This window comes from Amblyomma mixtum, chromosome 1 (genome assembly GCF_055824585.1).
Source record: "Amblyomma mixtum isolate Tamu chromosome 1, ASM5582458v1, whole genome shotgun sequence".
Classification (NCBI taxonomy): Eukaryota; Metazoa; Arthropoda; class Arachnida; order Ixodida; family Ixodidae; genus Amblyomma; species Amblyomma mixtum.
In genome coordinates, this window is record NC_143012.1 from 306183705 (window position 1) to 306197959 (window position 14255).

At 45.6% G+C, this 14255-nt stretch overlaps 1 protein-coding gene across 4 annotated transcripts in view; it reads right to left on the reverse strand.

The window, feature by feature from the left end:
- Positions 1 to 14255, reverse strand: part of tho2 (THO complex subunit 2-like protein) — a 52087-nt gene that overhangs the window by 1681 nt on the left and 36151 nt on the right. Inside the window, exons 26-35 of one of the 4 annotated variants that reach the window (XM_089566765.1) lie at positions 12299 to 12427; positions 11935 to 12066; positions 9897 to 10081; positions 9684 to 9759; positions 7526 to 7616; positions 5974 to 6157; positions 4289 to 4437; positions 2658 to 2734; positions 2384 to 2588; positions 562 to 739 (exon numbers count right to left, since the gene is read on the reverse strand). In XM_089566765.1, coding sequence (XP_089422891.1) covers positions 562 to 739; positions 2384 to 2588; positions 2658 to 2734; positions 4289 to 4437; positions 5974 to 6157; positions 7526 to 7616; positions 9684 to 9759; positions 9897 to 10081; positions 11935 to 12066; positions 12299 to 12427 — 1406 coding nt within the window. Of the gene's footprint in view, positions 1 to 561; positions 740 to 2383; positions 2735 to 4288; positions 4438 to 5973; positions 6158 to 7525; positions 7617 to 9683; positions 9760 to 9896; positions 10082 to 11934; positions 12067 to 12298; positions 12428 to 14255 lie in introns of all 4 variants that reach the window. The other 3 variants (XM_089566764.1, XM_089566763.1, XM_089566762.1) reach the window with 3 other exon arrangements.

Genomic DNA, 14255 nt, shown 5'->3' on the forward strand with positions numbered 1-14255 from the left:
CATTGTTCTGCGTTTATTGCTTTGAGCTGCACACGCGTCCTCATGCCACCACACGGGGAACTAAATAATGTGGATCCGAGGTGAGGGTGCGCGTGGGCGAGGGTGTGTGCGCGCGCGCGCGTGTGTGTGTGTGTGTGGGGAGGGGGGGGGGGGGGGGGGTATTATGCGTCCACTTATATTTGAAGTCAACTTTTATTTTTGTGTTTTTGTGCCATTGAGGGGCGCGAGTTGCGGGGTAGACTACATGCGGCATTACACCGTGCACATTCCGCATTATGACCTTGAGTTTTTTAGAACTGGTTTGCGAAATCTCCACGCAATTTGAACGCCCCCTTTTGAAACATTAATTTTGGGAAAAAAGTGAACAAATTACGCGAGTAAATATGTTAATTGACCCTGCTGACTTTGGTGTTTGCACAGTTGATTCCCCCCCCTCACAGTAAGTAGCAGGGCCACCTATCGTAAAATTCTCTAGTCTGTGCACAGACTGACCCCACAGTGCCCACCAAGCATCCACCTACAACACACAGTATGTTGGTACTGCAGTCAGAGCAAGGATATTGCTTCTTGTCATCACGGTCAGCTCTCCGTTCCCCGCGGACCTTGGGCGACGTCTCTTCCTGGAGGGAGGAGAGTGGCTGGTCACAAGGCAGCCCTTGTAAAGACTGCGACTGCCTCACCCTCCGGTAGCGATCCTTCTCCTTAGCATCCTCCCCATTGCGCTTGCTCGAGCTCTTGGCTGCAGGCAGGAATGAGGAAACAAGGCAAGATCAGGCCACCTCTCGAGATTTAGGAATGTGACAGCGACCTTTGTTAACAGCATAACATTCCTTCGATGTATATGTTCTAGACTGTGCAAGCATTCACTAGCAATGAATCTAAATGGAACACAGATTGCTCTCTACCTTGTTGCTGAAAGTAGGTGCATGGATGAAGTGTTTGCAGCTGACAGCATTACCTGGCACTACGGTAACAGACTTCGTCGCACAGAGTCCAACATGAATGCTACATGTCATGCGAGACCTCTGTGCATGAATTATGCAGCTCAGCTGCACTAATCTGACAGGTTTCTACTCCACAGGCAGCCAGCCAGTTTGATGTTATTTCACAGAACTTTCCTTGGCACCATTACGCCAGACCTGCGACAAACAAGGTTCCGCTGCTAGGCTCTTTCTGGTTTCACTAAGTCAAGTTTGCTCTTTAAACCAAGGCGGACTTGGATAAGCCAGGCCCAACATAAAGAGACAGTCATTTCTGGCTCCTGACGAGTCCAGCTTGTGCTTTTTCTGGCATTGTGTGTTAGGCTTAAAGGGAGATACAGATCTTAAAACGAAAATTGTAATTATCTTCCTTCAAAATTATAATTAGTTTCAGTATATATCAATCAGTTCCCTGGGAAACAACTGAAGCCTAATTAGACACTTATGGGTCGTTAAGACACTCTCCGTCAATACTAATTGGCTCCAACTGAAATGGAGACGCAGCCAAAGATCTGCTATGCGGAGCTATACTATTTATATTGTTATTAAGGTACATCCCATAAAAATGTTCAACTGTGTTGAAGCACCATAATTATGAAATATAACTAGGCGACACTAATGTTCACATAATTTCATATTTAGACTCAGCCACACACACACAAAAAAAAATAGCATAGCTACATAACTTAGTCCAGTATCTAAATTCCTCGGCATAAATTAAATGAAATGGCACCGTAAAATAATGAAAACTTCGTCAAGGCTGGTCATGTTGGCAAAAAACGCAAAATTAGGAAAATCGCATTGAAGTGCATGCACCAGCCATTTCGAGGTCGTTGTAAAGGCCTCAGAAAACGGCGGAAAGCGGATATTCCAAAAGGACTTCACAATAGTAAGTAATACTAGCATGTAGGGAAGAGCACCAACTTTAAAAAAGGACCAAGATGGTGGCCATCAGGGGCACGGTTGCAGGAAGTGAAGGGCGTGAAGTTCTGCCGCATTTTGCTCCGAATCACCATTTCGGTGCTACAGAGGCATTAAAAACAAATTGTTTTAGTAGTTAAGAGGTCGAATTAGACCTTGAAAATTGTAGGTAGGTATACGACGGTATATTGAACCCGAAAGTTCCATTTTTGAGAAATGCAAATTTTCACATTGTCTCACCATTTCAAGACCCTAAGATGGGATGAGACTTTATTTTGTCAGGAAATTCAATTTTGAGATTTTGCAACCATCTGATAGAGAACAGAGGCTAGTAGTGCTCATCCAAAGGATATCTTTTTGGTTTGCTGACAGATAAGCAGCACAGGTACTGAGTGACCATTTTGGTACCATTTTCGAAAAAGAAGGAGTGCCCGTAAGTGTCTAATGCTTGCACAGTACACCTTGCACTGAGAGAGGCCTACCAGAGGGGCCATCCTCGTCCTTCTTGCGCTTTCCGCCGTCCACGGTGCTCTCCTCCGAGTGGTCCCGCTTGCGGCTGCCCTTCTTCACCTTGGCCTTGTCGCCCTCGTGCGGGTCCTTGGGGTGGGCCCACTTCTCGGACGACGAGGAGCGCAGGTCGTCACCAGAGGCCCCCCTGCTCGAGGGCTCGTCGACCACCTTGGGGCTCTGCTGGGAGGAGGAGGAGGAGCGGCCACCACTAGTAGCACTGTCCCCCCGTGGGCTGCCCCCTCCTACCTTGGTGCTAACGCTGCTGCTGCTGCCCGATGAGGCCACGCTGTTCCCCACCGTGTCCAGCCGACGCCGCTTGTGCTCTGGAAGGGGTGCACAGCACAGGAGGGGTCCAATGAAGCGACACCAATTCAAAGCAGGTGAACACAAGTACACAAAGTACGCCCACAGTGTCTTCGACCGGGAAACCTGAGCCGAGCTCTTAACGATGATTACGGTATTCCCTACTGCGAAATTTGAGCGCAGCTTGATTTCTCGACATACCAAGGCAGAAAACTTGGACGACACTTGAGCTATCCTTAAGAGTGCAGCTTTTTCGCACAAGGCCTCTAAACTATCCCACTGAATGAACGCTCCCCTCAGTGGCGTAGAGTGGTGCGGTGCAACCCATGCCCGGTTGTCCTCCTCCTCTTCCGTGTTTGTTGCTCCCTAAACAAACACATTGCAACGTGCTTCAAGGAAGAAAGCTGAAGCCGCAAAGGATGAGTCTTCGTTTGAAGCAGGTCACAAAGCGCATGGCCCACATACAGAGCAGCCTGCTGTTAAACAGCGTGCACTCCACAAATCGCCCCTACAGATGCTCATGTATGCACCAGTTGACAGTTCGACTACTGGCTCATGGCTGGCTCAAGTTGCAACTAGCAGTTTTGTGGTAGACCTTACACTGATTCAAACCTACTCAGCCAAGAACCTGTGCTGCAATTAAGAGGCCCACAATCCTTGCACAAGGAATCAACGTACATGGACAAGGCAGTGCGCTGTTTTTCACAAACCCTTCAATGTGTGCTACCTGAGAGTCTGTAACGGAGGGGTTGAGGGGGTATCTGCCTGCTACCACATCCACTGCATTCGTTTACGCAACAGCCGGTGCAAACTGAGTGCTACTTTTCTTGCCTGTCTAGCATTAACCCCTTCCTCCAACTTCTATCATACGCTTCTGCCTTTCTCTTTTCCGCCGCTACCCCTCCAGCGCCTTTTCGTTTGTGAATTCCCTTTGCTATTGTTCTGCTCACCCAGCAAGTTGGCTCAGTGGTTATGGCACTTGGCTAGTGAGCCAGAGTAACTGCTGTGGCTGCATTTCGATGGATAAGGTGCCCGTTTGCTAAGCGATATCAGCGCGTGTTAAAGATTCCCAGGTGGTCAAAATTATTCTGCAGCCCTCCACTACAGCATCTTTATCTTCCTTCTTTCACTCCCACCTTCCCTCACGGTGCGGTTGAGGTGCGAGACAGTTTCTGCGCATTTCATTTCCCCAAAACCAATTTTTATAGCCCTACTTCATCCTTCGCCGTATTCTTCACTTTGGTGTAGCTCTGCTCGTTATGCCGACGACAATGCACAAGCCAGGAATGGGCTCTTAGGAGCTGCACTCCAAAAAATAAAAAATAAAAGCAGCATTATGAAAAATCCTCTACTCTGACCCACCACTGAGACAAGACCTCACACCCGAAAAGCCCTCTTCGTGCAGTGTCTGCACCCTCAGAGTCCACAGCTTGGGCATTTTCGTAATTCACTTCCACTGAAATACAATCGCTGTGGTAGGGACCCTACCCGTGACCTTAAGATCAGCAGCTGAACGCCAAAGCCATTGAGCCACTGCGGCGAGTACTAGAGAAAAAGTATACATTTCTACTAACCTTCACTGGGCTCTGACCAATGGTCACTCTTGTGCACATCATCCTTAGATAGCCTGGAGTCATCGTGTTGCAAAGAGGTGCTTTTCCGGTCAGCCAAGGCTGCAGAGACCTTGTCATGGCCATCACTGCTGCTGTCCTTGTTGACTGACCTGACACCGAAAAAAAAAGTGGGGGGGTGGGGGGGGGGGGGGGGGAGGGATATAATGAAGTGGAGCAGCTGGAAAACTTTCCACTTGCGTGTTCAGTGTGGACCTGGCCTTTCCCTTTCAATTCACTCCCAACTGAAGCTTTGGACCATCACTGAAAGTGCATGCTTCAAGTCAAGCAGCAACAAGAGCACGGAAGGATAATGTTGATGCACAAATCAGTCAGACCAGCAAAGATACCGGTCGCATGAAACCACTCAACTGCCCTGAAGAATGGCGTACCATGTGCACAGCTGGCCACTGCAGGCAGGTGCAAGAGTTAAGCAATAGTAGTACTATTACAGTGAAAGCTCGTTAATTCAACCCCCGTTAATTCGGAAAACGGGATAATTCGAGGCGCACACGAGGTCCCTACAATTATACATAGGAGTCTATGGGGCGAAACTCTCATTAATTCGAACAAATTTGGCCATGCGTCGGTTAATTCAACTTCACTCCGCAGCCCGCCAGGCCGGTGCGCCGAGAGCAAAAAGAAAAAACACTGCCACGAGCAGCGCTACTGTATGGTTGATAGGCCATCCGTATTGTCATCGTCATCAGCAGCGTGAGAGAGGGCGAGGGAAGTGAAGTTAGCGGCGGCCTAAGTGGCTGGCGTCTTTCTTTGTGAGGGTGGATGTTTGGGCGAGTTGGTTGCTCATGATGAAAAACTGTAGCGCTCGAGACGTTGTCGTCTTCGCTGTGTCCTCGTCTCGAGCGCTACAGTCTTTCTTTGTGGTTTGTTGTGTCGCAGCAGTCGTGTTGGTGGCGTCCACTGAACCCTGTCGACAGCAAGTCTTGTTTTGGCGTGTGTCGTTGTCTGAGTGTTTTTGCAGCTATGATCGCGGTTATTTAACCTCAAGGCGGCGCCTTTTTCGGTAATTGCGCGCTTTGCCAGTGTGTTTACTGCGCTGATTTCGAGTGGGTAGCGCGCAGTGCCTGCGCGACTCGCCTTTGTGTCCTGTCAGCTGACCGAGGATGAAATAATTGAAGAAGCGACAGGCGCTGCCAATGACGATTCGTCGGAGGGTGACAATTGTGAGCAGTTGTCCCAATTGCCGAAGTGCACGGTGAAAGAAGCCGCAGAAGCCTTGTCCGTGCAGGAGGACTTCTGTGAAAAAATCCCTGACGTTGCTGTGCCGCGGAGCATCTGGCAGCTGTTAGAGCTATTGTAGTCACTCAAATTCGCTCGAAAAAGCAGACGATGATCACAGATTTCTTTGCCAAATAAAGGTACCTCCTGTTGCGGTGAACATTGTTTCTTTTTTGTTGTTCATTCGTTATTTCGACATTCGGATAATTCGACAATTTTTCGCGGTCCCGTCTGTGTCGAATTAACGAGCTTTTACTGTATAGCAAATCTTACTATCAGTACTAGTATTAGTACACATAGTATCCAGTCTTGCAGTGTATGAATGCTTTAAAAAATCACGCATGACAGGAAACAACAAAATTTCCCACAAGAGCTCAAGTCAAAGCTCAGGGCTAAGGATAGTTTTATACCGGCTGGATTCTCTCCGCGCTGTTGACGAGCTCATCTTGGTTACTGTGGAGTTGCTGCTGCCACTGTTGTTGCCTCCAGAGGCAATGGAATTTGAGTTGGTTGACTTGGATGTCACGGGACCGCTGGGCTGAGGTGACGCTCTCGTAACAGACTCCACTTTTCTCTCCTTTTGGCTCTCTGCACCTAGCAAAGAGAATGAGAACACTGTCTGTGAACATAGTACAAACACCAAATGAAGTGAGAACAGCAACAAGAAAAGTTTGCGACAACAGCAGGTGGCTTGAAAACCAGTAGGACTTTCACATAAAAGCTCCTCAATATGAAAGAACCAGGCCACAACCTGCATCGCACCCTCAAACTCCACAGATGCATCTTATTACTATATTCAGTGCTGCATAAGTGTTATGCATTCTGTGTAACATTTATGAATGCTTGTTCAATGAAATACCAGCACCACCCTATGTCCCACCGAAGAAGTGACAACCAATACAAGGTTAAATAATGCAGACTGTTGGGACAGCTAGATAAATGACCATTGCAAGAAAAATTCTGCACGAAACGGATGGGGCTTACGAGAGAAAAACACAGGCAAGTGCAAACAAACACCTTGTGCTTGTCTCTGTTTTTCTTTCCCATGTACAGTCTGTTTCACGCAAGATTTTCCTTCCAATGTACAACTGCTTCGAGAAAACGATCAGCGTCTCTAAACTCTGTGTGTTCACTATGTGTCATGCACATTTAAATGCATTGTTTTTGTCAGAAAATGCCTTCAATGCAACTCTGATGAGGTGGTTTACATTTTCTGTGCCCCAAACGTGACTTGTAAGTTCATTTGTAATGCCACTGTGAAAAACCTATTCATAAGTTTAGCCTCATATTATTGTTACAACAGAGTTTTGCTCAGTCATGCTGGCAAGGCTGGCCACTATCTAAACCAATATTACTAGCACCATACGTAACCATTAGTGATTTATAACTATTGTATGTACAGTCGGGGACAAAAGTCTCCGGACCACGTGTTCCTCTAACGAAGCTTATAGCTCTACTATCAGACAGCGGCTGGAGACCACACTTGTGGAAGTAAAAGTTAAATTTCTGTCATCTCCCCAAGTGCGGTCTCCAGCCGCTGTCTGATAGTAGAGCTATAAGCTTCGTTTGAGGAACACGTGGTCCGGAGACTTTTGTCCCCAACTGTACTTTGATGCCTGGTCGTTGGCTACAGGCTCCTCTTTGAAGGCTACTGGCCTGCAGCCATAATCTTTATTAAGGGTGAAAATTGGCTATGGTCTGCTTCAATTCATATATAATGGTTTATTTAATAACATATATAGATTACAGTCATAATATCTCAACATGGATTTTAAAAGAGTTTAGGACATACAATGCACACAAGTGTATGTGATCGTTCTTGTGGTGTAATCCTGTTATAACTGGCAACAATCACTGTATCATAGCAGCTAGCATTTAGAGTTGCCAGATACAACCAACCTGAATGCCTTCACTAGAGGAGTTTGCCCGAAGTAAAGAAAAGAAAACAATACACAAACTTACTCCCAGCAGAGGGCACGGAGGTGGGAGCCCTAACTTGAGCCACAGGAGCACGATCAGATGACTTGGCCTGGGTGGAGCCAGTTGTTCGCCCCTAGTACAAACATATAAGCAATGCATCTTCAGCCTATGACAACAAATGCCCCTCCCCAAGCACAGTAGCAAACACACCATTTCCAAATCCACACATCACCACCACCAACACTTATAATTAGCGAAGTCTTGCACCAGATGTAGTCACCCCATCCCTGCAAACATCGTATAGTACAGTCTTATTTGTCCACCAGACTCCCTGCCACTCCCTACCATGTTTACCTTCTCTTGGAATCCCTGTTATCCTAAGGGACCATTGGTTACCTTGTGTTACCTTGGGCTAGGACATCATTAACTCTCATTTGTTACCTAGCTCCCTCTGCTCCCTTCCTGTCTCTCAACGTTACCTCTATCGCTTTCCTTTGCAAAGCTCGCTGCACTGTCCCGAGATTTAATTTCAAGCCTTTTCAACAGCCTCTACGATTCTGCCCCACATGTGAGTACTGGCAAGCTACAACCATTGCATACTTTCCTCTTTAGCCATTTACATTTGTACATGCCCCACTTTGATGAAGCAGGCATGGGGAGGCTGTGGCTAGTCACTACCTGTAACTGCTTCAATTGATACAGGAATGCAATAAAGAGAAAGGATTAAACACCATGGATTGTAGCACCTTGCAAACTGTGCATAAGTGGGTGAATGAATGAAGCTGTTTCACAGGGGTACCGAAAATGCAATCCTGATTGCATTTTTCTCTATTTATACTACACATAGAGCAAGTCTTCTTTTCTTGTGTCCCTGTTCCTGCGCTGTTTTTTTCTCAAGATGTACCAACTCACTCAACTCGCCGTTTTACATAGAGTAAGCAACCAGTCATTACAAACCAGAATGCACAATACACGAATAGAGTTATTAACTTATAATGGATATTTTACAGCGCTATTTCAATCTCCAAACTTTTAAACCTAGGGCATCCAAAGCTTCTGTGTATGACACGATAAGTCTACAAATCCTACCAAGTGCCTAAAAGTAAATGTAAATTCAGGAATAAAGATGTGCTGAATGTATTTCAGGACTGAGCACCGCAGTGGCATGTGTCTATCCTTGAAGAGAATACATTCAATATAGCAGAAAAACGTAACTTTCTTGCAACATCACGTCAGGTGTTTTTTTTTGTACTACTTAGATAACGTTATTTTATAGCATATTCTATGCATACATAGAGCTGCAGCTGAAAAACAGCACATGTGACCGACAACATGTTGGGGAAAAAAAAAAGGAATTATTTGCAAGCAGTGACTTTCTCGTTACTCGTGTTCTCATGAACTTCAGAGCTGCGAGTGGAGATTATTTTGCACAAGCCATCAGTCACTTGAGCTAACCTTTTCCATCTACAGCAATATCCACAGCATATTCATCAGCAATGAAACTGCGACCACCATAAGCAGGGAAAAGCCAAAGCTGAAATTTTAGAATCAGTACCCTCAAACGCTACATGGTGTACAACTCTTGCTGACAAAACCCAAACGGTGTTATTTACGAGACAAGTGAATAAAGAAACATGAGCAAACACATTTTGCTTTAAATATCTTAACATCTTTTGAGTTCCAAGCTGTCCCAAAGGCAAATGAAGGTCATAGTTCCATAAAGAAGTGCAAAAAACTGCTGTAATGCAAATTTTTACTGAAAGACTGCGTGTAGCAGGACAGGAGTATACCTTTTGCAAGCTGCAGGCACCCTTTGGTCACTGACGGAGTGGACACCATGATACGTTGCATGCACTATGCCTCTGATCTCTAGGAGTAGTGATTTTGCTTCATGCCGTCCTTCAGCAGTTTCTTAATCTATGATGAGGCATGCTATTTTAAGCAAATACCCCCTCTTTTAGCTCTAGAATTGGTGATGCTCTTCATCTGACAGACGATTAATAAACCTACCATCAAGCTAAATAGCCGAACAGTACCGAAAGGCACTACCCAAAAATTACCGCCTGCACAATAGTTAAATCTTTCAGAGTACAGCACAGCTTCACGACTCCCTTTATTGGAAATAAACACGAGTGCAGTCTTGCCCCATTTTTATGCATCTGAAGGCACTGCATAGACCCAAGGGCTTAAGGTCACTGACCTCTTTGCTGTCCTTCACGTGAAATTCATGCTCTGGAATCAAGTCAGGTTTCTTGTTCTTCAACTGGCCAGAATACCTGCGAACCAACATGTTGCATATCATCAGCGAGTCCGAACCACTGAAGAAGCTTTTAAGATGGTCGACAAATTCAGGCGACAGAGCGAGAACGTCGCACATAACTGCCACAGTGGGACACTGTGAGGCATGACCTACCCTGTGGCAAGGACAAAAAGGTCCGGCCTTTTGTCCTTCTCTTCCTGGCGTATCTTCTCGATGCGCCGCTCCAGTGCCTGCCCCAAGTTGGTCATCACAGGAAAGTGAGGCAGCACCTTGGTCAGCACAATCAAGCTGTTCCGGATCTGGACATAGTCACCGGATTCCAGGCAGATCACAAGTGCCTGCAGGGCGACAACACAGAAGCCATTTGGACGCTAGACATACCCGGGCTTTTGGAGTAAAACTCAGTATCTGCAGATTTATAACGCCAAAAAAGTAAAGAGGTCAGGGCAAATTCGAACTGCCACAAGTACCAACAACAAGCTAGGCTCAATAGAGCAAGAAGCTGGAAACCTCATTTACCCTACTGCCACTCAAGACAAAGCCTTCACATCATGACACCAATCATAGGCAAGCCCACGACCAGAGCTGCTGACCTCACGCCTCAAGCTAACAAACACAATTCTTACTTTATGTCAAGACTGCTTTCACAGTATATTGCACTATGCCAAACCTATACCAACATGCTTTTTGCTGAATGATAAACATGACCTGCAAAAAAGAAATGTGCAAGGAAGGCGCAGTGGGCTATATGAGCATCGATACTATATTTGCTTTTCGCATGAAGACCATGAAAAGGACACAGGTTATGTGACGAAAATAAAAAAAAGGAAGTCCACTATCCCCTAAGCTTCTGCGCTGTTAGAGGTCATTGTGAGGCCTGCCCAATTTGGGAAAGGGCCGCACGGCACAAGAGAAAAGTGTCATGCTCGTGGATTGTCTATGGCACCCGTCATACCTTCAAATGTGGACCCCACTTCTCTGACAATCTTTCTATAGTGGGTCATAAAAAGATTGGTTTGGTTTATGGGGTTTAACGTCCCAAAGCGACTAAGGCTATGAGAGACGCCGTAGTGAAGGGCTCCGGAAATTTCGACCACCTGGGGTTCTTTAACGTGCACTGACATCGCACAGTACACGAGCCTCTAGAATTTCTCCTCCAAAGAAATTCAACCGCCGCGGCCGGGATCGAACCCGCGTCTTTCGGGTCAGCAGCCGAGCACCATAACCGCTGAGCCACCGCGGCGGCGGGGTCATAAAAAGAGATAGTAAGGTGCCTGAACAGAACTATAGGAAAAAAATGTGATCTCATCCTATGCCGCAGTGCATGTCATCAGTCACACCAGTTATCGCCTGCTCCGCATCCCCATCACTAATTCCCCAGAAGCTAAATCAAATATTACATACTGAAAAAGCTCGAACGCCTACTTTGTCAAACCTGTACACTTGTAAGGTGGCTGCACCTTGTGCACGTTAGCTCCATATACGGGCCTCTCAAGATGACCTCTTCTCTGGCACTGTGCCCGTGCTAAGCCTACAAGTGCCCCAAGCTTTATTTGACCAAAAAACTGAGTCTAGCTAAGCCTAAAACTTGGACGACGCGGAACATTTTCAGTGCCTGATAACTGGCCGCCGCTGCCACCGCACGCAAACCTGCTGATGCAGATTTCGAAATTGGTTGATTAATGAGTGAGCTATAACGAGAAACAGTCTTTGATCGTGTGATGCACTAGGCCTAAACACACAGTGCCATTCACACTGTTGATAGCGATGCACGCAATTCTTACACAGTTTGCTGACCGAAGTAGGAATGGGCAATGTCGCAAAGACATGCCAGAGTCAAAATCTGGCTAGGTTGATGGTGAGTCGCAGATAACGAGTAGACAGCGCATCACGAAAGCCCGCTTTGTGCTCGTCACCTATATGATAGCTAGCCCAGCTACTGTGAACACCTCGGTACAATTCATATTTTTATAAGAGAGCTTGACCGTATAGGTCAGAGGGGACAGAAGGGCAAATGGTTCAGATCAACCCCTGATGACCAGACCGGCCGCCAATGCATTTTGAGGTGTATGCAAGTCAAAGCAAAATGATATGAGCCCAATACATAAAGTGAGATCACAAAAATTTTGAAACCAAAAGATCTACTGTGGCCTGTATAAAAAGGTGCAAGAATCTACACCACCAGCAATACCTTAGTGATCTTGAAATGCCACTTGTGACAGACATGCCGGTAATTTTCATAGTCCACGTGGTCAGTGGCGATGTCCGAGGACTGACTGGCACCACGAAACTTTGTCATAAACCCTGGAAAGTTGGCACACTCCTGCAAGAGAATGTTTGAAGTGAGGTTTTCTACCAAGCTCCAAAAGCTATGATCACTCCTCTTAATTAGGAATGAACCATGGCAGCAGAATGAGGACGAAAGTGATGCAACATTAATTCAAGAAGGTGTCATTCCCACCACCTCCTCCCTAGAAATGCAATAAAATACTAAAAAAAAGCAGCCAAGAGCAATAAAACAATAGAGAAATCAGTGGAGGTTCACAGGTACACACCTTGTCGAAGATGGCCTTGTCACTGTGCCAACGCATCACAGTTTCCAGCATGGAGCAAAGGAAGCGGCCATACCGGTTGGCCTCATTTTCTGTGCAGGCAGTTACCGTGTATGTGATGTCACAGAAGATCTGCAACAGAACCAGAGCTTTTTTTATGGTGCTGCTTGTATGACTGACTGTGAAAGCCTTCTTGTCATGTCAGACTCGCACAGACACATGCCAGCAAACATGGCCAGCTCAGTTGGTACTCAAGAAGTACTTTGATTTGGGCTAGTTGGTTCATATCTTGAAAGTAGTTCGGACGGCGCGAAAACAACAAAGACAAAGGAGACACGAACACAACAGGACGGGCGCCAACTTGCAACTGAAGTTTATTGCACCAGACCCCTACATTTGATGCATCACCCCAGCCATATCTCGCAAGCCTATCACACAACAAAACGAAATTGTCATCAAAAGTCCTAACACCGGAAGTAGGCGCAACTATTACAGACAGATATGTGTTCTGCACTATACACATGATAACATTTTCCTTATTTTATAAGTCTCAAGATTAGAAGAGCGTGCAACCCACATGAAAGCAATTCATTCTCAAAAGAAATACAATTTCTTTTGAGAATGAATTTGTATTGTATTGAATTGAATTTGTATTGTAATGAATTTGTAATTTGTATTTCTTTTGAGAATGAATTGCTTTCATGTGGGTTGGGCGCTCTTCTAATCTTGAGACTTATAAAATAAGGAAAATGTTATCATGTGTATAGTGCAGAACGCATATCTGTCTGTAATAGTTGCGCCTACTTCCGGTGTTAGGACTTTTGATGACAATTTCGTTTTGTTGTGTGATAGGCTTGCGAGATATGGCTGGGGTGATGCATAAAATGTAGGGGTCTGGTGCAATAAACTTCAGTTGCAAGTTGGCGCCCGTCCTGTTGTGTTCGTGTCTCCTTTGTCTTTGTTGTTTTCGCGCCGTCCGAACTACTTTCAGTTGGTACAGTGACCACCACAGCTGCATACTCAGTGCCAGGTTTGATTCTCACACCAGTGCCACTTTATATTTTCTTAAATTTCAAAAAGCTGCATATCCATGTAACGGGCGCACTTTAAGCAGCCATTAAGTAAAAGTTACTTAAAATTACTCTTGTGCTACCTCAAAAAGCCTTACTGTTAGCCTCATGACTATGCAGTTATGGGCACCCTTGTTAGCACACTTCCAATTCCAGAAAAACCATTACAGTAAAATCTAACTAAAGTAAACTCTGATATGGTAAAGCGAAACTGTAGTTCCAATTCACCTTCCATAAACAATTGCACATTTTTTTTTCTGGTTATAGTAAAGATTTTTTTCAAAAAAGCGACTGTAGAAACGAATATGACATCACAGCATGCATGAAGTCTACGATCGTGTGGCCAACATTAGGAGGCGATTGGATACCCTGACGTAGTAAAGATTTTTGCAGGTCTGGATGACTTTACTATAGAGGGGTTCTACAGTATTATTTCAGCTAAGAGGCTGATCTAAAATGTAACCTGCTCACAGTAATTGAATGCTGTACTAGCAGCAGTGCATGCCCAGAGTTGTAAACTACATTAAACCCCAATAATTTATCAGTTATATTTCAAAATCCGCAACAATTCGAAGTATTTGTGCGGGCCCACAATTTCTAAGGTAAATTCTACCAAATAACCTGAGCAAGCAGCTTGCATTGCTTTGGTTAATTCAAAGGCCTGATGTGCTATGTGGGAAAGGCCGAATTCAATGGTAACTCAGGAACGACCAAGTTCGACCGATTATGCAGGCTTGCCTTTCTTGCCTTGTTTCATTTTCGAAAATCTACATAATTAGAACATTTTAAACAGTTCAATGGGCTTAAGTTTAACGAGGCTCTGCTGCATGAGTGGCCCTCAAGATGAAATAGCAAGCGACTTATGTGGGAGATGCACTAACCATAGCTTA